At 46.1% G+C, this 19,909-nt stretch overlaps 2 protein-coding genes across 5 annotated transcripts in view; both read right to left on the bottom strand.

Annotated features, from left to right (window-relative positions):
• LOC126517700 (uncharacterized) overlaps positions 1-19,909 on the bottom strand; it is a 272,083-nt gene that overhangs the window by 154,365 nt on the left and 97,809 nt on the right. Inside the window, exon 5 of one of the 4 annotated variants that reach the window (XM_055064510.2) lies at positions 18,482-19,118. The exons of the other annotated variants lie outside the window; for them this stretch is intronic. Coding sequence (XP_054920485.1) covers positions 18,776-19,118 — 343 coding nt within the window. The 3' untranslated portion in view covers positions 18,482-18,775. Of the gene's footprint in view, positions 1-18,481; positions 19,119-19,909 lie in introns of those variants that run through there. 4 annotated transcript variants of the gene reach the window in all.
• On the bottom strand, positions 720-11,168 carry LOC129381551 (zinc finger protein weckle-like). Its single transcript, XM_055064519.2, has 3 exons — positions 10,960-11,168; positions 7,453-7,596; positions 720-1,353 (listed from the first exon to the last, which is right to left on the bottom strand). Exons 1-3 carry the CDS (start codon positions 11,061-11,063, stop codon positions 1,035-1,037), a joined length of 567 nt encoding a protein of 188 aa, XP_054920494.1. The 5' UTR covers positions 11,064-11,168; the 3' UTR covers positions 720-1,034.

The raw sequence follows: 19,909 nt of genomic DNA, 5'->3' as shown, positions 1-19,909 counted from the left end.
ACCTGCCAAAAGCGCTTCAATTTAACATGGCTGGAAGCACCAACCGCTCAGCAATCGCGATGACTAAGAGACATCAAGAGTATTGGTGTAAAAAAAGCAGGAATGATATTGATACGACCTGATTCGGTGCAAGTCTACGTAGAGATACAAGGCAGACAGAGAAGCACTGAGAAAAGAAAGGATTGTAGAGATTTATACAAAAACAATGTACTAAAAGCATGTACCGTACACCTGATCAATAAAGCAGGCTAGTGGACTCTCTCCACTCCGTTATAAAAGGGATGGCGGTAAAGCATCGTCATTAATGTCGATTAATTAGCCACTGCAATGTTTAATTTGATCATTAGTTACATGCCTGAGCTAAGCAAGCTATTGTAGCAGTTCTTCAGCTGTGAGTGTCACCTTTCACCGGGCAGAGCCTTGGGCTTCCACCATTGAACAAATATGTACCATTTCTTTACAATTTTGTTTGTACAATGGAGGGCGCTAAAACTATTGATAACCTTACCAGCAAGGCTCAAGAATATTAGGGCGCCACGTTCCTCAATTTCACTATTAAGAACTCTGCTATAAATATCCTTAATATCATTTTTTCCAAGAAAGATATCTCGCAATCTTGCGCAATCCAGGAGGCAAGTATACTTATTCTAACCATGGCTAGAGGACTGCGAAGAGCGGATGCGCTCTTCTAAAGAAAACCACAGAGCTGGCGGACAGTATTTCTCGAGATAACCACTGTAAAAAGTTTATTCGCAGGCCTTCTTCAGCCCTAGTCAGAAGGAATAAGATTAGCCCAGTTTTGTTTGTCAGAAAGTTAGCGCAGAGCTAGAACACTTGAGGCCCAGACCGCAAGTTCTGCGAAGGCACACGACGGTTCTTGGCGCCAGGGTGACATCCAGAGAAGTCACTCCTGCTGGGTGAATATCCGGCTGTAGTGATGCCGAATCCACCGCCAGGTGCGACGGTGCTTCCTGACATGCTCATCCAATTTCGTTGTCTGCGCTGCCGTGTTAAGGAGAACCTTCGACGGCTTTTCAGTCCTGTGCGCCTGCGTGCCTTGCAAGCATATGCTTCTTGCGGACATCTTTTCTATAAAATTTCTTGCCGCACACGCCGCACTCAAAGGATGGCTCACCGTGCGTTCTTAAATGCCTCGTGAGGAGCCAAGGATGCGCAAACAGTTTACCACACTGGGAGCAAATGTTGCTTTTTCCAAGCAAGTGGTCAGCGGCGTGCTTTTCGAAGTCCTCCATGTCGGCCAAAGCGAACCCGCAAATACGGCACTCTTCGATTATGTTGGCAGCCTGGTTCCCTCGCTGCTGCCACCCTGCTTCTCTTGTTTCTTCGGGAACTCTGCGAGAGAAAAGATCGGCAGGGCACTTCATTAGTAAAACTTTGCCGTAAAGAGCCCAAATTTGGGATCGTGAAGTTGGTTGCAGGAAAAACCTACTCCTCTCGACGGCTACCGCCTTTGCAACGGACACTTTTATTTGACAGTGCCGACGCTTTCCGATGACTGATTTGGCGCCAAGGAACAATCGCCTTGTTCTCCGAAACTTAAGAATCGATGAAGTTTCAAAAGCGCGTTCTCGCTTGTATCCATCGAGCCGCGTTGAACGATGCTAAAAAGCAACGATGCGAGAGAAACCCAGTGGTATGGTTGTATGCCGTTCATTTCGTGTGCTGCACTATGGGTGAATTTGCAAAGCCTCGTAATTTACGTTATTCTCGTCTGACGCCTGGGCGGGGATGAAAGAGGCCCGTGCCCAAATCGGCGAGTCAGAATACTGACTCTTTATGGGGTGAACGTGTGCGAACAATAGTAGGTTAAGGCACGTGCACATGCAAGTATCTTCGAAATCTGCTCTCATGGTCAAGCTTGTCGGCAATTTATGCAGGTGCATGACTCATGAAAGGGTTCACCGAAATCGTTGGTGCTCGCGGGCCTTCCAAAATTCGTGTCACGCATGGAATGAGAATACACACACACACACACACATATATATATATATATATATATATATATATATATATACAGGTGAAACAGACTACAGTCAGAGTCAACGATAATATTCGAGAAAGTCCCTTAAGTGGTTAGCGTGGCGGAAAGAGTCACCCGGAAAAAGCCTAAGCAAGCGCTAAAGAGTGTGTGCGTTTGAATACAGTGCTATCTCATCTTTTTGTAGCTGCGATGTTGCACTATACGCCATGCCAGTTTTACAACTTTCCTTATCCAACAATACCTCAGTCTGGCGCTCTCCCCGCCAAACAGCGGCCACTAAAGACAACACGGAGGAAATGCATACGCAGTGTTTATTGCAAGTCTGGCGAAAACTGCTGGGCATACAGCGTGCTTAAGATCAGTACAATTTTAGAGAAACTGATGTACCGGCAACGCAGATGTCGGGAAACAGGTTATGTGTTCCTTTTGTTTAGCTAATTCGGTAAAACAATAAACAATCGGTTTAGCCAGAGCAGTTATGCTGCTACTGACAGTGAAAGTTCTAGCCACTGGTTGCGTGATCGCTTCCCAGCCTGAAATCAGAAGAAAAATCATTCTCCTAGAGCCTGCCGCACGAGATACTGTCACGGTTTTGCTAGGTAACCGAAACTTTGCTCCTGATGAGCAAGAAACGACGCACGCATGAAACGCGAGTTGTTTGCATCTTCTCGCGTCGGCGTTTATTCAAATGCTGTGGTTATCACGAAACGAAGCGACGATATGATTAGGGGCCACGCCATAGTTGGGGACTCCTGATTAATTTTGACGACCTGGAGTTCTTGACTCTCTACAAAGCGGACGAGCGCTTTTCCATTACGCCTAACGTCAAAAAGTGGCCGCCGCAGAAGGTATTCGATCCCCCGTCCTCGCAATAAGCAGCGGAACGCGTGAGCCAAGAGGAACAGACATCTGCGTTTCCAATATTTCCATCATCATCATCATCATCAGCCTGGTTACGCCTACTGCAGGGCAAAGGCCTCTCCCATACTCCTCCAACTGCCCCGGTCATGTACTAATTGTGGCCATGTTGACCCTCCAAACTTCCTAATCTCATCTGCCAACCTAACTGTCTGTCGCCCCCTGCTACGCTTCCCTTCCCTCGGAATCCAGTCCGTAACCCTTAATGACCATCGGTTATGTTCCCTCCTCATTACATGTCCTGCCCATGCCCATTTCTTTTTCTTGATTTCAACTAAGATGTCATTAACGCGCGTTAGTCACGTTCATGTTTTGCTAAGCATGTTGGAACTTGGTCTGTCTGGCAGGTCCTTGCGATGGATAGTTGAATTTCTATCAGGTCGCAAAATATTTGTTCAGACGGGTGAAGGAAAGAGTGCTGAACATGTTGTCAAACAGGGAGTACCACAGGGAAGCGTACTCAGCCCCTTCCTTTTTAACTGCGTCATGGCTGATTTAACAAGAAGGCTGCCATCACAGTTAAAGTTTTCACTGTACGCAGATGATGTGTGTATTTGGACATCTGGGTCTAATGCTCAACTACTTCAAATGGCATTGCAAGACGGCATAAATATAATCAAAAAATTTTTGAGAGAGAGAGGGATGGTACTATCACACGCAAAGACAGCTGTATTGCCCTTCACTCGAAGGCAGTTAAAAAATTTCACTCTTAATCTGGAAGGACACCCTCTAATGATCGTCACACAGCATCGATTTCTAGGCATAATACTTGATAGGCAGCTATCCTGGTCACCCCACATAAAAAAACTCGAAAACGAGGTCAATGCCATAGTGACTGTACTTCGCAGACTTGCAGGCACATCATGGGGCGGATCAGTATCGTCCATGCTGACTGTTCACAATGCATTAATACGACAAAAAGTTGCGTATTCCGCGCCCATCTTACACGGACTTTCCCACACGTCAGAAGAGCGACTTCAAAGACTTTTAGCTAGAGGACTACGCCTATGCCTAGGAGTTCCACGAGCGACTTCTAGTTCTCTTGTAATAGCTGAGGCTCGCCAATCACCATTTCCAGTTATACGAACTACAGAAACATGCCGGCATTATTTCCGTCTTCAAACCCAGCATAAAAACCACCCATTGGTACTAGATATAATGAAACGAGATAGAAGTTATGTTCATGTAGAAATTCAAGAAAATCTTCACATATTGCCAAAAAATGAATTTTGGAACTCAGACATCGAATATCCTCCATGGCTGCTTACAGTTCGAAAAATCGAATTGTCAGTAGATGGGATATTCAGCAAAAGAGACATGTTCATTCGAGCTGCCCAACAACTAGCGCTGTACCAGATATATATGCGGTATTCAGGATACACACACGTCTATACAGATGGCTCCAGTACAGCAACCTCTTCAACTTCATCATTCGTTATACCGCACCTCAACAAAAAAGAATCATTTAAGTTATCTCGTGCGACTTCGTCCACAACGGCTGAACTGTTCGCAATCCTATGTGCCATAAAATTTATATTGTCAGTAAGAGATGCGCAAAAGTGGGTAATTTTCAGCGATTCACAGGCGGCTCTAACATCACTCTGCAACACAAAGGGGAAAACATTCAGTGACAGTATAATATATGAAACACTTAAAAACCTCACAAAGGCAAACGAAGCGAAACATTCAATAGCATTCCAGTGGATACCAGGGCATTGCGACATTCCTGGCAACACAGCAGCCGATGAAGCAGCACGACAAGCGCACCTCAAAGATGATACGGCTCCGCTCCCAATATCAAAGGATGAATTACGCTGCATTATAAGGACAACGTCTCTCAAAATGTCTAAAAACACTTGGTTTGACCAGAATTCTAAGAGCTCGGACTTATATCATATTGATCCATTTATTGAATTCAAATTTTCATTGTCATTAGATAGAACTATGGAAACCCTTATTCATCGATTAAGGCTAGGCACTGCCTACACAAAGCATTTCTTACACAGAATTGGCCGTGCGGAAACCCCCGAATGTGATTGTGGATTTGTAGACGAAGATATATATCACCTCCTTCTAGATTGCCCACATCACGACACACCAAGAAGCCGGCTTAAATCAGCGCTAATTAAATTAGACCGTAGACCTTTCAGTTTAAGGAAACTTTTGGGCCCTTGGCCAACAACGGCCTTACAGAAGAGTGCTTTAAAAGCACTAAAGACTTTTCTTGAAGACAGCGGCATTGCTGGACGTTATTAGTGCTTTCATTGTTCCCTTCATTTCATTGTCACTGTATATATCCATCTGTTTGTGAATTATGTTATGTTGACTGTTCTAATGTGACTGTATGTGATAATGCATTCACACGATGTATGCACCACCCGCTGACTAGACAATGTGTTATTAGGCGACAATATCTTTTGTACTTTTGAGACTTTCATCTACATAAGTGTGGAGACATTGACATTGTATATTGTATGCACCATGTGTTCCTTACGTCATAGTCTTCTTGTGGAAACGTTGCGTGATATGTCCTGGTGCTTGTGTGAAAAGACTATCTGATATGTCACCTTGAACACTGTACGATGTACGACAGAACCACTGAAGAGATGAGGAGTAGCCGGCGCCTTAAACTGTGCGCCAACATCTCCTTATATCATATCAATAAAAAAAAAAAAAAACGCGCGTTTGTTCCCTCACCCAATCCCGATATTTCCACACATCTGTAAATATCAGGCTCAAGAAAAAGTCGTTTTCGAGGAAAGCGTCTAGAACAACAGCGCCGCACACATCTAGACCTTTAACGAGATACTGACAATATCTTTTCGACAATTCATTTCCTTGCTATGAAAGTCCTAGAGCTTGATACCTTTGAAAACTTATGTTTGACCTCTAGAAAATAGTCTTTTCACCATTTTTATTAGGATTTACAGGTCTACCATTTTCATTCACCGCAATAAATACACACTCAAAGATGTCGTGTCAGTACCCCTTTCAGGCAAATACTATCGACGGGCATCATACATTCGTGATGTAATCATAAAATTGAGCCTTTGTTTCTATCAATAATGTAGCTCAACCAGAAACGTAACATGGGGCAGCAGATGTGCCGATGGTGCCCTTATAAGCATTCTGCAGCCATCGAACAAGCCACAGCCTATGACTATCTTTGACTTCAGTACTCAATAAATATTTACGGACATTCTGCTAGCGAAGCTTAAAGAGAAACGTGCTTTGTTTATATATACAGGCGGAAACCTTTTGCCCTCTGCGTAGTCACTGACCAGCCCAAGCTATTCTAGAAATTATCCGCAACACTTTTGCCGCACGCTCAGAGGAAGACCGGTAAAAAGTGCAACAATCTCAAGCTGTTGTTCTAAAGATTTCTAAGCCTGTGACGTACCGCTCATATTTTTTTGTTTGTTTCTTTATTTCTTTATTGACAACAACGCTCCAGAGTGGTTTGTCTTGGTGACAAAGGAAAAGGCGGCACTACAGGGGCTGACTGTAGGGCTGACTGACGCCATCTGACGTCGCACTCAGAAGAGCATGAGCTAATTGACGCTTATAAGCGCGAAAATTTTGTTGGCCCACGTGAATGCGCATGTACGAGGTGGAAAATAAGGACTGGACCTTCTTATATTTCAGGAAAAACGCATAGACCACCAGCGAGCTTTCTCAAGACTATATGCAAAGCCTATATGAAGGTAAGCTTTCACGGCGGGGCTATAAGACATCTTCTGCAAGTTTTAGCAGCCCAACAATTATGCATGTGCTTGAGAAAAATAAGCAGGACTCGGACACCACAACTACACGACACGTGGATTACATTGCAACTAAAATTTACAAACTTCACATCATGCCTTTCCCACGATCCGACAAAGTTAATATTGCTCACCATTCTGCCTTCGTGAATTTGGTGCTGCGCTGCCAATCTAGAAGTAGCGTTATCAAATACCGGCTGCTGCGGCCACATTTCGATGGGTACCAGATAAACCCGTCTTCTGTGGGTGCACCTTAAGAACCCTTGGTGGTCAAAAAGAATCTGGTGTCTCGCAGTATGAGGCGTCTCATAATCACTTCATGGTTTTGGCACGTAAACCCCCAGAGTTGCATTTAAGTGTAGGTTTAGTATTGCCCTACCTGCAGGACTGGCCCACAATACTTTGCAATAAAATGATTGGGAAAGCGCATGAGACCCCAAGGCGTAGAAAGCTTCGTTTTATTAAAGGAATAACAATGTAGAGCCTGCGTTTTATCCGTAATACGTAGGGCGTGTCGACTGAATAATTTCGTAGGCGCTAGATTCGGTATATCAGCCCATGTGCTTTGTCTACGTGCAATCCAATTACCCATTGCAAATGCCTCGTGTGAGCCGTGTTCGCCAAGACAGCAGCAGCCGCCACGGTGAGCAAAGCACGTAGGTGCTCGCCCAGAATTCTTCACCGGAAAAGAGCCTAAATGTTTGACAATCTGCACGTAACGGAGTGTCTAGGTTTGACATTGTTCAAAGTAAATGCTGAATAGAAGCTCACCTGCTTTCGTCCAGATCAGAGGGTGCACTGCTTGTACCCTGGGCCAAGTTGTAGTGGCCGCTCGACATCGTAAAGTACGGTCGAGCTGTTTCTTTCTGGGCCACAGTCGCCTCGTCCCGTACGGACCGTGGAGGCGGTGACTCCCTAGGGCAGGAAAGTGTCAGGCGCAGTCAAATGTCACGCAATTTAGGAGAGGGTGTCATGACGCATTCCTGCACCCTCTGCCCAAACTTGATCTTAATATGGAGACATGGCACTGCGCATGCGCGTTCTTTCTATCTCGTGTGCCCAACAATACAAGTCTCTTGCTTTATCAGAAGGCGATAAAATGCAGTTTGGCATGCGCTCGCAGATCCCGCCATATTTTCAACACGCCCTGTATACCCATATTTCATAGTGCTCCAGCGCAGCATACAGTGGAGGCTTCTCAGTTCCAGGAGAGCCGCAAACTACTGATGAAAGGTTAAAATATCTCATGTGCAAGGTATACCTTTTATCACATAACAAATACAAATCCAACGCGCATGTTCAAATAAAGTGAAGCGAAGCATTAGGAAAGCAGTTAATAAATGCTCTATAACTGACCGCGATGCGCACACTTTTGTTCCTTTCGTCCTCTGCAACGTGTTACTTATGCAATATTATTATGTTATTGTGTTATTATGCAATGGTTCACCGGGAAACACAAGTTCGCGAAGAAGAATTTCCCGGGTGTGTTGTACAGGATTCTTTGCGCTGCTTGTGAACACATGCACATAGGTGAAACGGGCAATTTCGGACAAGAATATAACAGCACAACCATGATTTCAGCATCAAGCATATGGCAATAAACACTTTACCTGTAACGCCGTGTCCAGGCGTCATGACATCGACTGGGATCGCGCGAAAATAATTTGAAAGGAAAAGAACAAGACGGCAAGGCTTTACCTGGAATCGCTTCATAACAAAGCGACTGAACAGACGCTAAATCGCAGGTCAGGCAATCTGCGCGCGATATACACCGCGTACTTACGTCACAATATGAGGTGTATATAACCGACCTTCAATTTCCTTCATTGGGAAAGGGGGCTCCCAAAGTGAGGCCGAAACGTCTTTTATTGCGATAGCGACTAAATGGACCCTCCAGGCACACTTATGCTGTCGGCGTCGCCGTCGCCGTGAGGTTTCGTATGAGTGAAAACGTGTGAAGGGGAGCCGGCAAACGCGGTTCCATCTCGCGTGCGCGAGCGAGGAACGCAGCCCGGATGGGTGCCCTCTCCTCTGGCGCGTGAGGCAGAAGTTGAGGCGAGGGAGGAGGGGCGTTGTTATCCGGCGCCAGCTACGGCGCCTCGATGTCCTCCCGCCCCTCCTACAGAGCGCAGACAACCTCGGCGTCTACTACGGCGTTCACCACACGAATCGCGGTCTAGACGTCCTCAACGGACGCCATAAGGACGCGTTGCCGGCGCTCGTGTGTCTTGAAAGCGGTCTGCGACGTGGCTAAAGTACTAACCCGCACGGGCCTGATCTGCAAAGCGATCTGCGAAGTTTCCAGAGGGCGGATTGTGTCGGTAGCTTCGTATGCGCTGTGCTTTCGACGTGTCATTCGCGCTGAGGCGAGACATGCATGAAAGTCTATTCGCTTGCGGCTGCCGCAATTCCTCACTACAGAATTTTCACAGCAAGTTTCTTCGCTCATCCAGAGAGTTGTGTTCATGTATGGCTGTGCGCTCTTGACACAGTGCTGGTTAATTTAGTTAAAATACATTTACGGGCTATTTGGTTTGAATCCATGATGGAATGTGTAAGCGCAACTGAACAAAGACCTGCAAAGAAGCAGACACACAAAGACAGCGCTGTCTCTGTTTGTACGTCCTTGTTGAGTCACGCTTACATATTCTGTGATTGGTAATTTAGTTTGTAGCTCCACGTTTACAAGTTTATGCGGCTGATAAAACTACTATCCTTGGTTAGTAAAGATATCTAATTTACTATCCCAATCGGCTCTACTCCTTTCGCGCAGAACAGCGAATGTTTTTAAAAATCACATGATTCTTTTAAACAATCACATTTCGCGTAGCATAGCTTTATTAATTTAACTGGGTTATCCCAGAGAGAAACGGCACTTGCACGAGCAATGAAAATTTATATGTGACCTAATAACAAAAAGTTCACAATATCTTTAAAATATAACTTGACGGCACACATTGCAACACATGAATTCTATCCAGCGGGTTATCAAATATCAAGGAGTATCCTCTTCGAACGAATTTTCAGGATGGCACCAGAACTGACACACTGATTCGCGAAAATGGCGATGAAATACATTTTGGTCCCAGTGACCTTTGTACTTCATTGACTAACAAGAACCTTCCTTAGAAAAGTACACAGAACAACAGTGCGTTTTACCGCAAGTACCTAGATTGCAGTGCTGTGTGCGATGTGTAGTCAAATTTTATAACGGCCATGTCGCTGCTTCATATAAATAAATAATCTGGAACTTACAGCCATTTTGCCAATCCAGAAATCTTTTTATTTAACGTCGCACCCGGAAGAGCATAAGCAAATGGACTTATGGACACGAACGTTTTGTCAGCCACCGTGTGCGCGCAAGTATTGGGTGGCAAATAACTAACAAAAATGCACACACCACCAGCGAGCATATTCAATCACGTATGTGGCTAAGCTTTCACGACGCGGCAATAAAACATTTTCAGCAAAGGTTTTTGCAGCATTGCATTTGTGCACCCGCTTGACAAAATCAGCAAGACAAGGACAACCCAACTACACGACCCTTCGATTACATTGTTACTGATATTGACCAACTTTCCAGCACGCCTTTTCCGCCATCAGATAAAGTTAATATCGCTCGCCGTAGCAGCTTAGTGAATTTGCTGCTGCGCTGCTAAGCCAGAGGTAGCGTCATCAAATACCGGCTGCTGTGGCCGTATTTTGATGAGGGCCTGATAAAACGCGTGTTCCGTGGGGTTGACGTTAAGAAACCCTTGTGGTCAAAAGTGATCTTGAGTCTCCCACTACGACGTGCCTCATAATCACTTCCATGGTTTGGCACGTAAACCCCCACAGTTTAACTTAAGTGTAGGCTTAGTATTGCCCTACCAGCAGGATTGGCCCACCATGCTTCTCAATTGTCAAATTGACCGGGTAAGGGCATGAAACCATACCGCGTAGAAAGCTTCGTTTTATTAAAGGAATAAAACACTCTAGAGCCTGCGCTTGATCCCTATAGGTAATTACTTAGGGTGTTTTCGTTGACTGAGCAATCTCGTAGGCGATAGAGTACGTATAACGGCCGATGTGCTGGGGTTACGTGCAACCCATTTCCACATTGCAAATGTCTCTTGTGTGAGCCGTATTCACCAAAACAGCAGCAGCAGCGGTGAGCAAAGCACATAAGATCTCGTCTAGAAAGATTTACCGTAAAAGAAGCTAAACGTTTGGCAATCTGCATGTAACACAATCACTAGGTTTGACATTATTCGAAGTAAATGTTCAATGGAAACTCACCTGCCAAAGTCCAGATCAGTGGCAGCACTGATTGCACCCGGGTCCACGTTGCAACTGCCACCCGACATCGTCAAGTAGGGTCGAGCTGTTTCTTTCCCCGCCATAGTCGCCCGTCCCGTACGGACCGTGGAGCGGGTGACTTCCTAGGGCAGGATATTGCAGGGGTGGCTATACTTCACGCAATCTACGAGGGGCGTTGCAAGACAAATTGCTGCACCCTCTACCCAAAGTAGCGCCTAGTGTGCAGACATGTTCTGCGCATGCGCGTCCTTTCTAGCTTGCGCGCCTAACTAGACAAGTGTCTTGCTTTATCAGAAGGTGATGAAACGCAGTTTGGTGCGTGTTCGCTGATCCCTCAAAATTTTCATCACGACCTGTATCCCCATGTTTCGTAGTGCTCGAGCGTAGCATGCCGTGGTGGCTGATGAAAGGCTAGGACACCTCGTGTACAAGCTGCACCTTTTTGGCGCGTAATACATATGCAAATGCAACGAACATGTTCGAAATAAAGTGAGACGAACCATTTGGAAAGCGTTAATAAACACTCTATAGCCAACCATCATGCCTACACTTTTACTTTCTTTCGTCCTCTGCAACATGTTATTTATGCAGTATTTATTCTTGTCCGCCACAGAGGTTACCGCATTATTCTCTTGCCATTTCTTTATTTAGGCACCACACCGCTCCCAAGCTATGCCGAAATGCAAACTGCGAATAAGGCCTATAGCGAGTGCGAGACGTCTCAGTGATGTCACGGTGACGAACGTAATGTATAATACTTGTCGAGAGGAGAATGGTTATGGCACGTGTATGCACCGAACGGTACGACGAGTGTCAATCTGCGTTTAAATAATCTGCACCTCTTGTGTCCCGATCGCAGGTGGCCATTCTGGAGGATTCACCATAAACAGGCATACGCCCAGTGGCTAAACCTACGAAAATAATGTATATCGATCATAAAGTCTGTTTACTCTAATCCACTTCCATATTAACAGAAGGGTGCCCCATATAGACGCTTGTGAGCCGACATATACAGGCTGTCCCGCATAAGTTGAGCCAGGAATTTCACAATGAAAGGCGCGTCGTAAGCGTATTGAACCGAACACATACGGTTAGCAATAGCCTATAGTAACTCAGACAATTTTTCCCCATACCTCAATAATTGTTGTGTTACCCAACTTTTTATTTATTCACTGAAGACACCAATTATGATAAGGAGGTACGTACAGCATCTTCAGAAACCCCCGATCGAGATGTTTCCTGTGCGATGCGTCTCACGTAGTCCTTTTACCCCGGGTTGCAAAGAATTCCCACGAAATATGAAGAAAGCCACGTCACAGAGTGCTTGAGCAGTGTTATAATGGTGCTCTCAAGGTTGCGTTCGGTGAACAATTCGGGCGTAAGGTAGAAGGCCCGCCGCAAGACAGTAAAAAGCCCCCAACACTCACGCTGCAGAACGCCGTGAAGCCGATAAACACCGACACCGAAAAAATGGCGAACGCCGACATCGATGTTTCGTGGATGGGCAGCCGATGACAGCGTTAGTCGACACTGGTGCAGACTTTTCTATAATAATTGAGGTACTCGTCCTCCGCCTGAATAAAGTAAAGACTTCATGGACTCACATAAGGACGAAAGGCAGCCAATTACTTATGCCTACCGGCAGATTTACTGCTAGAAGTAACATTGGCGATTCTTCTTTCATGGCCGCTTTCATCGTTCTTCCTGTGTCTTATAAAAATTTTATTATTGGAATAGATTTCCTAAAAGAATATGGCACCGTAATTATAATCCCGGAGCGCATGGTGAAGCCTTTGCTTGTCGCCGCAACACAACTCCTTTCGTCTATGAGAACACGAAGTCGTCATCCCAGGTCGATCATGTACCCTTCTTTCGGCAGCATGTCACGTACCCTCCTATTACGAAGGAGTTGCCGACCAATAACGACGTTGTTGTTTAATCATGGTATCCCAGTCGCACGAGGAATCGTGAATGTCACAAACAGGCGCATGAACCAGTTGCTAAGAAACTTTACCACAGAGTGACGGCACCGTGCGTAGGGCACGGTCGTGGATTAGTTTAATGGTGTTGGGGATGTTTTTACATTCAAGACTGCGGCCGTGAATATACAGCGGCTGCTGTTCACTACACAAGAAGCGCCTACGCAAGGCCAAGCTCCTGTACTTGTCGTCAGCACTGCTTTGTCGCAGCATGAACGAGAACGGATTCTTACGCTATTGGCCAAGTTCAACGACTTCTCTGCGCCGACGTCCAGCGTCGGTCGGACGCCTCCAACAAAGCACAGAATACTCAAAGGGCATACGGCCAGACCAATTCGCCAAATCCTTATCGTGTAGCTCCCAGAGAACGTGAAGCCGTACAACAAGTGACTACAATGATTCAAGACGAAGTGATACAACCATCAACGAGTTTCTGGGGATCTCCTGTAGTTCTAGCCAAGAAAAAAGACGGCAGCCTGCGTTTCTGTGTGCACTACCGAAAAGAAAATCAAGTGACAAAGAAGGAAGTGTACCTGCTTCTTTGTATAGACGACAGGCTTCGACACGCACGTTACTTCTATTCAATGGACTTCAAAAGCGGATATTCGCAAATGAAAGTAGACCGGAGAGACCTTCAAAAAACTGTTTTGTGATGCCAGACGGCCTACACAAATTTAAGGTCTTGCCTTTCGGCTTGTACTCTGCCCCTGATACATTCCAACGCCTCATTACTGTGCTTAGAGGTCTGAAATGGAAAAACTGCTTAGTGTACCTCGAAGTAGTCATCGTGTTCTCCGCTACGTTTGAAGAACACCTCGAACTGCTTGAAGTGGTTCTCCAGTCCATGCGGACCACCGGTCTCACCACGAAGCCGGAGTAGTGCCTCTTTCGCTTCGTGGAACTACAGCGTGTTGGGCACGTCGTCAGCCAAGCATGTGTCCGCCAGGATCCTGAAAAGATTGTCGCCACCGCAGAGTTTCCCACACCATCCGGTAAAATGCTGTCAGGCGCTTCCTCGGCCTCTGTGCCTATTACCGTTGTTTAATGCGGACTTTCCTTGTATTGCGTCGCCGTTAACTCGCGTCACGAGAGACAAGGTTCCTTTTGTATGGGGCGACGAAGAGCAAGGGGGGCAATCAACGAATTGCGGCAATGTCTCCAGACACCTCGAGTGCTTGCTGCATTTGATGAGGCCGCTCTTACATTGATCCACACTGATGTCAGCAATGTTTGGTTGGCAGCGGCACTTGTGCAGCGGCAGGAGAACAAATAAAGGGTGCTTGTCTATGCAAGTAGAACATTCTCACGCACAGAGGCTAATTACTACACAACTGAGAAAGAATGCCTCGCCGTGGTGTCGGCGGTTATGAAATTTCGCCCATAAGTGTATGGCCGCCACTTCAGAGTTATTAGCGACCACCATTGAGTATGTTGGTTGACAAACCTTAAAGATCCTTCTGGACGATTAGCGCGTTCGAGTCTACAAGAGTTTGACCTGACGGTCATTTAAGAGTCGGGGAAACGACATACGTACGCTGACTACCTGTCCCGATCGCCGATAGAGTCGCCTGCTCCACCCGAAGCAGGCTGAGCATTTCTTTGGGTTCTGGACACATCCGCCCTCGTGCAACAACAACGGGATGACCCTGAGTTGATGAATGATGACCTAATGAATTACTTAGAGGGAAGATCTTCGAAGCCGCCTAGAGTTGTCGCAAGAGGACTGCTATAGTTTTGTTTACAGGCCGAAGTCCATAACAAAAGAAACTTTTCTTCTTCTGGGTCCCCCTATCTGCTCGTCATTCCTGCAGTTCTTCGTACGGAAGTGCTTCAAACCTGTCACAACGAGGGGACTTCTGGTTACTTAGGCTTGACGCGAACATTGGCCAGAGTGCAGTAAAGGTGCTACCGGCCGAGAGTTACCACCACCGTGCAACATCACGTTCGCACTTGTCTCGAATACCGCAGCAATTAGTCTCCTCTGTCGAAACCAGCCAGCCTCCTACAGCCCGTCCAGGTTCCTCGAAGACTATTTGATGAAACTGGAATGGACATTTTGGACCCACTTCCTACTTCTCCTGCAGGGAATCACTTTGTTATCGTCCCAACCGACTATCCCACAGGTTACTCTTAAAAAAAGACAATCCAGAGAAGCACAGCAGCCAACGTGGCCCGCTTTTACATTGAGCACGTTGTGCTGCGACACGACGCACCAACCGTCGTAACAACAGACCAAGTAGCCGCATTCACGGCTGCACTTTTAGATCACGTCTCGCTTCTAAGTGGAACGGCTCATCGGAAGCCAGCCGCCTACCATCTATAAACCAACCGATTAATAGAGTGCCTAACAAAACAATTGAAGGCATGCTCTCAGTGTACTTGGATATTAAACATAAAAATTGGGACGACATGCTACCTTATATCATCTCTACGTATAACACGGCCAAACGAGAGACGCCGCGCATGACTCCGTTCGCCCTTGTTCACGTACGGGATGTACGAACGACGTTGGATGCGATGCTTCCACACTACTTTGACGACACTGACACGGACGTCGATGTGTTTACGCAACGCGTAAAGAGGATCCGCAGTTCGCGTGCTTGCGGATCTGCCAGCAACAAGACTACGACCCAGGCCGCTATGATCTTCACCGTAGAATAGTCACCTATGAAGTCGGCGAGAGAGTGCGGGTTTGGTCACCCATACGGAAATGAGGCCTCTCCGAGAAGCTGTTAAGGAGATACTTCGGACCATATCGAGTATTACGGAGACTCGGTGATACCACGCACGAGGTCGTTTCCGATTGTCCCAGCGCGGCACCGCACGCACCGTCCTCAACTTGCGCACGTTGTCCGTATGAAGCCGAATGTGAACAAATGCCAGAGATCCTTTCTTGCGCTGGTAAGATTTCTGGTCTCTTATCGGGGCGATGCTCTCTTAGGAAGGGATAATTGACGCGTGTATTCTACGCAGATGACAACGACGATGGGGATATTTAAGGACTCTGTCTAGGGTGTCAGTGAGATTGGGCGAGCATGAAAAAGACGTGTCTCTGTTCTATTTGTTTATGGAAACGTTGTCCTCGTGTTCTTGAGGAACGTCTCCCTGTCGTCTGTCCGCGTTGCACCACGACAATAAATTACATATATATATATATATATATATATATATATGTATATATATATATAAACCAACGAGAATAGGTTATCGGAACTACTTTATCAATCAGAATAGCACGACTATATATGCCGCATCATTTATTCATTTATTTGTTTATTTAGTTATTTATTTATTTGCTTATTAATTTATAGACAAGTATAGAACGAAACAGTGCGAGAGTCGACACTTGTTAAACAGTGGTCGCAAACTAAGCAATGTCAACCTTTCGTGGTCATTTTAACCCTTGGCAGTTTTATTGGGCGCTCATATGACCTTCGTATATCTATTTACTAATATATTCGCCCACATAGTCGCCGACCGAGCAGACGACAGAGAAGCAACTAAGCCTAACCCGGGTTTGCACGCAAAGGAAGCTTCACTTCACTCAAAGACGCCAATGCGCTCCATTCACGGTCACATTTTACGAGCCATCAGGGCTGTTTTATAATTTTTTGTTAACACAGCCTACATTCGAAACTCTTAAAGTGCCCTATGGGTAAGAACTTGCATACTTTCATAATCGCACCTTACTGCACCTATTCTCGTAATCATTACTTATACCCTTCTTGGTCTTTTCTCCGGTTCAATCGCTTTATAGCAGAGTAGAAGGCTAAAGAACATTACCTCAGGTCGAACTCTCCTTGATTATTGAAAATATTTTCCACACTCGCCCGGTATTTCTTTCTTTCAGAAGTACTCGGACGTGCCTCTGCATGTTTAGTATGGTTGTATCGATGGATGGCTGCATGGATGGATGGATGGATGCTATGAGCGTGCGTTTGAAACGGAGGGGGAGGGGGTAAATTGCACCACCAAGTTCTTTTTCTGATTTCGCCGAGTCTATTACCTACTTAATTCTTTTTATGCGAAGCTTTTTTTCTTTACCAACCTCACCCGGTTTCGTGACCGCGGCTGCAGAATGGATATTCCCTCTCCCAATAGGCGGACCAATCGCAACGCCTCGAAATGGCGCTCGCCTCAACGCCACCGCGGAGTGCACTGAAAAAGAATGCTCAACTATCTGTACTTAAAAATGCGTGAAGACAAAATGGAGAAAGAGGTTGAGAAACTTCGCAACCAACTAACGTGTAACTTCAAGTGGAAATCGACAAGCGGAGCCATGACAGAGAGCCAGAAACAGAGACATCATAAAAAAAATGTGGTTTTACGTGCCATAGCCATTATCTGATTATGAGGTAAGTCGTAATGAGGGACTATTGAAATGGAGACCACCTGGGTTTCCTCAACGTGTAGCTAAATCTAAGTACGCGGGTGGTTTCGCATTTCGCTTCCGTCAAAATACGGCCGCCGTAACCGGGATTCGATCCTTCGCCCTGACGCTTAGCAGGTGAACACCGCAGCCACTCAAGAGAGAAAGAGACACCAAATTGGCTGTAAAGAATGAAAATCAAAATACCAATGACATTTAGAGGAACGGGAAGAAAGAAATTTGGAAGAAAACCTGTTGGATAACACAAAGGGCTTGCTATTGTTGAGGCTCGAGCTGGTTGCCAAGGAACAAAAACGTACGGAGCAAATAGTCACAACAACACAAGACATGTGAAGGCTGCAGCGTATATTCAGAGCCCACTCGCCACCTCCTAATGGCATGCGAAAGGATTTATTCGGCGAGACCCGGAGGTAACATAAACCTTCCAAAAGCGCTTCAGTTTAAAATGACTGGAAGCACCAACCGCTCAGCAATCGCGATAACGAAAAGACGTTAAAAGTATTAGTGTAAGAAAAGCAGGAAAGAAATTGATACGACCCGATTCGTTGCAAGTCTACGTAGTGATAGAAGGCAGACAGAGAAGCACTGAGAAAAAAAAGGACTGTAGAGATTTATACAAAAACACTAATAAAAGGATGTACAGTACACCTGATAGATCAAGCAGGCTATAGCCTGCTTGACGAGATAGTTGACTGTATCCACTCCGTTATAAAAGGGATGGAAGTAAAGCAGCGTCATTAATGTCCATTATTAGCCACTGCAATGCTTTATTTGATCATTAGTTACATGCCTGAGCTAAGCCAGCTATTGTAGCTGTTCTTCAGCTGTGAGTATCTCCTTTCACCGGGCAGAGTCTTGAGCTTCCACCATTGAACAAATAAAGACCATCTTTAACAGTTTTGTTTGTACAATGCAGGGCACTAAAACTATTCATAACGTTACCAGCAAGGCTCGAGAATATTAGGGCAGCACTTTACTCAGCTTCACTGTTAAAAACTCTACTATGAATATCTTTACTACTATTTTTTCCTATTTTGTTCAATCCAGGAGACAAATTTATTTTAACCATGGCTAGAGGAAAGCGAAGAACGGGTGCATTCTTCGAAGGAAACCACAGAGCTGGCGGACAGTATTCCTCGAGATAACCACTGTAAAAAGTTTATTCGCAGGCATTCTTCAGCCCTAGTCAGGAGGAATAAGATTAGCCCAGTTTTGTTTGTCAGAAAGTTAGCTCACAGCTAGAACTGTTGAGGCCCAGACCGCAAGTTCTTCTCCGAAGGCACACGACGGATCTTGGCGCAACTGTGACATCCATAGAAAGCAGTCCTCCCGGGTGAATATCCGGCTGTAGCGATGCCGAATCCACCGCCAGGTGCGACGCTGCTTCCAGACGTGCTCGACCAATTTCGTGGCGGGTGCTGCCCCGTTAAGGGGACCCTTCGACGGCTTCTGATTCCTGTGCGCCAACGCGGCATGAAAGCATGTGCCTCTTGCGGCCATCTTTGGTGTAATATTTTTTGCCGCACACGCCGCACTCAAAGGACGGTTCGCCGTGCGTACCTAAATGCCTCGTGAGCGGCCAATGCCTCTTAAACAGTTTACCACACTCGGGACAGCTGTGGTTTTTTCCAAGCGAGTGGTCAGCGGCGTGCTTTTGAAAGGCCTCCGCGTCGGTGAAACCGAACCCACACACGTGGCACTCTTGGATTCTGTTGGTAGCCTGATTCTCTTGCTGGTGCCACGCTGCTTCGCTGGTTTCTTCGGGAACTCTGCGACACAACAGATCGTGAGGGCACTTCATTAGTGAAACTTTTCTGTAAGGAGCCCAAATGTGGGATGATGGAGCTGGTTACAGGAAAAACCTACTCCTCTCGAGTGCTACCACCTTTGCAACAGTCACTTTAATTTTACAATGCCGACGCTTTCCGATGACGGATTTGGCGCCTGGAACAATCTCCGAAACTTCAAAATCGAGAATGTTACGAAACCGCGTTCTTGCTTGGAGCCATCGAGCCGTGTTGAGCGATGCTAAAAATCAACGAGGTGAAAGAAACCCTCTAAGCCGTTCATTGTGTGTACTGCACGACAGCAGAAATTGCAAAGCGCCCTAATTTACCTTATTGTCATCTGTTGCTTTGACGCTGACGAAAGAGGCCCATGGCCACATCGGCCAGCCACAAAACTGACTGATATGAACGGGTGCGCACAATAACAACTTAGGGACGTGAACATGCATAGATCTTCGAAATGCGGTGTCATGATCAAGCACGTCGGCTATTTATGCAGATGCATGACTCATGGAAGGGTCCACCAAAATCATTGGCGCTCGCGTGCTTTCCAGAATTCGTGTCACGCGCGCAGTCAGAATGCGGGTACGCACGCACGCACACACACACACACACGCACACACATATACTACAGAGATCTACAGAGAGTCAACGATAATATTCGATGAACTCCGTATGTATGCAGCGACACCCTTAGATTGTTAATGGGACAGAGAACGTCGTCCGGAAAAGGCACAAACTAGCGATAAAGAGTGTGTTCGTTTCAATACAAT

This window comes from Dermacentor andersoni, chromosome 11 (assembly GCF_023375885.2).
Source record: "Dermacentor andersoni chromosome 11, qqDerAnde1_hic_scaffold, whole genome shotgun sequence".
Lineage (NCBI taxonomy): Eukaryota > Metazoa > Arthropoda > Arachnida > Ixodida > Ixodidae > Dermacentor > Dermacentor andersoni.
The sequence above is the reverse complement of the archived record's forward strand: the minus strand, read 5'-3'. Positions and strand labels throughout refer to the sequence as shown.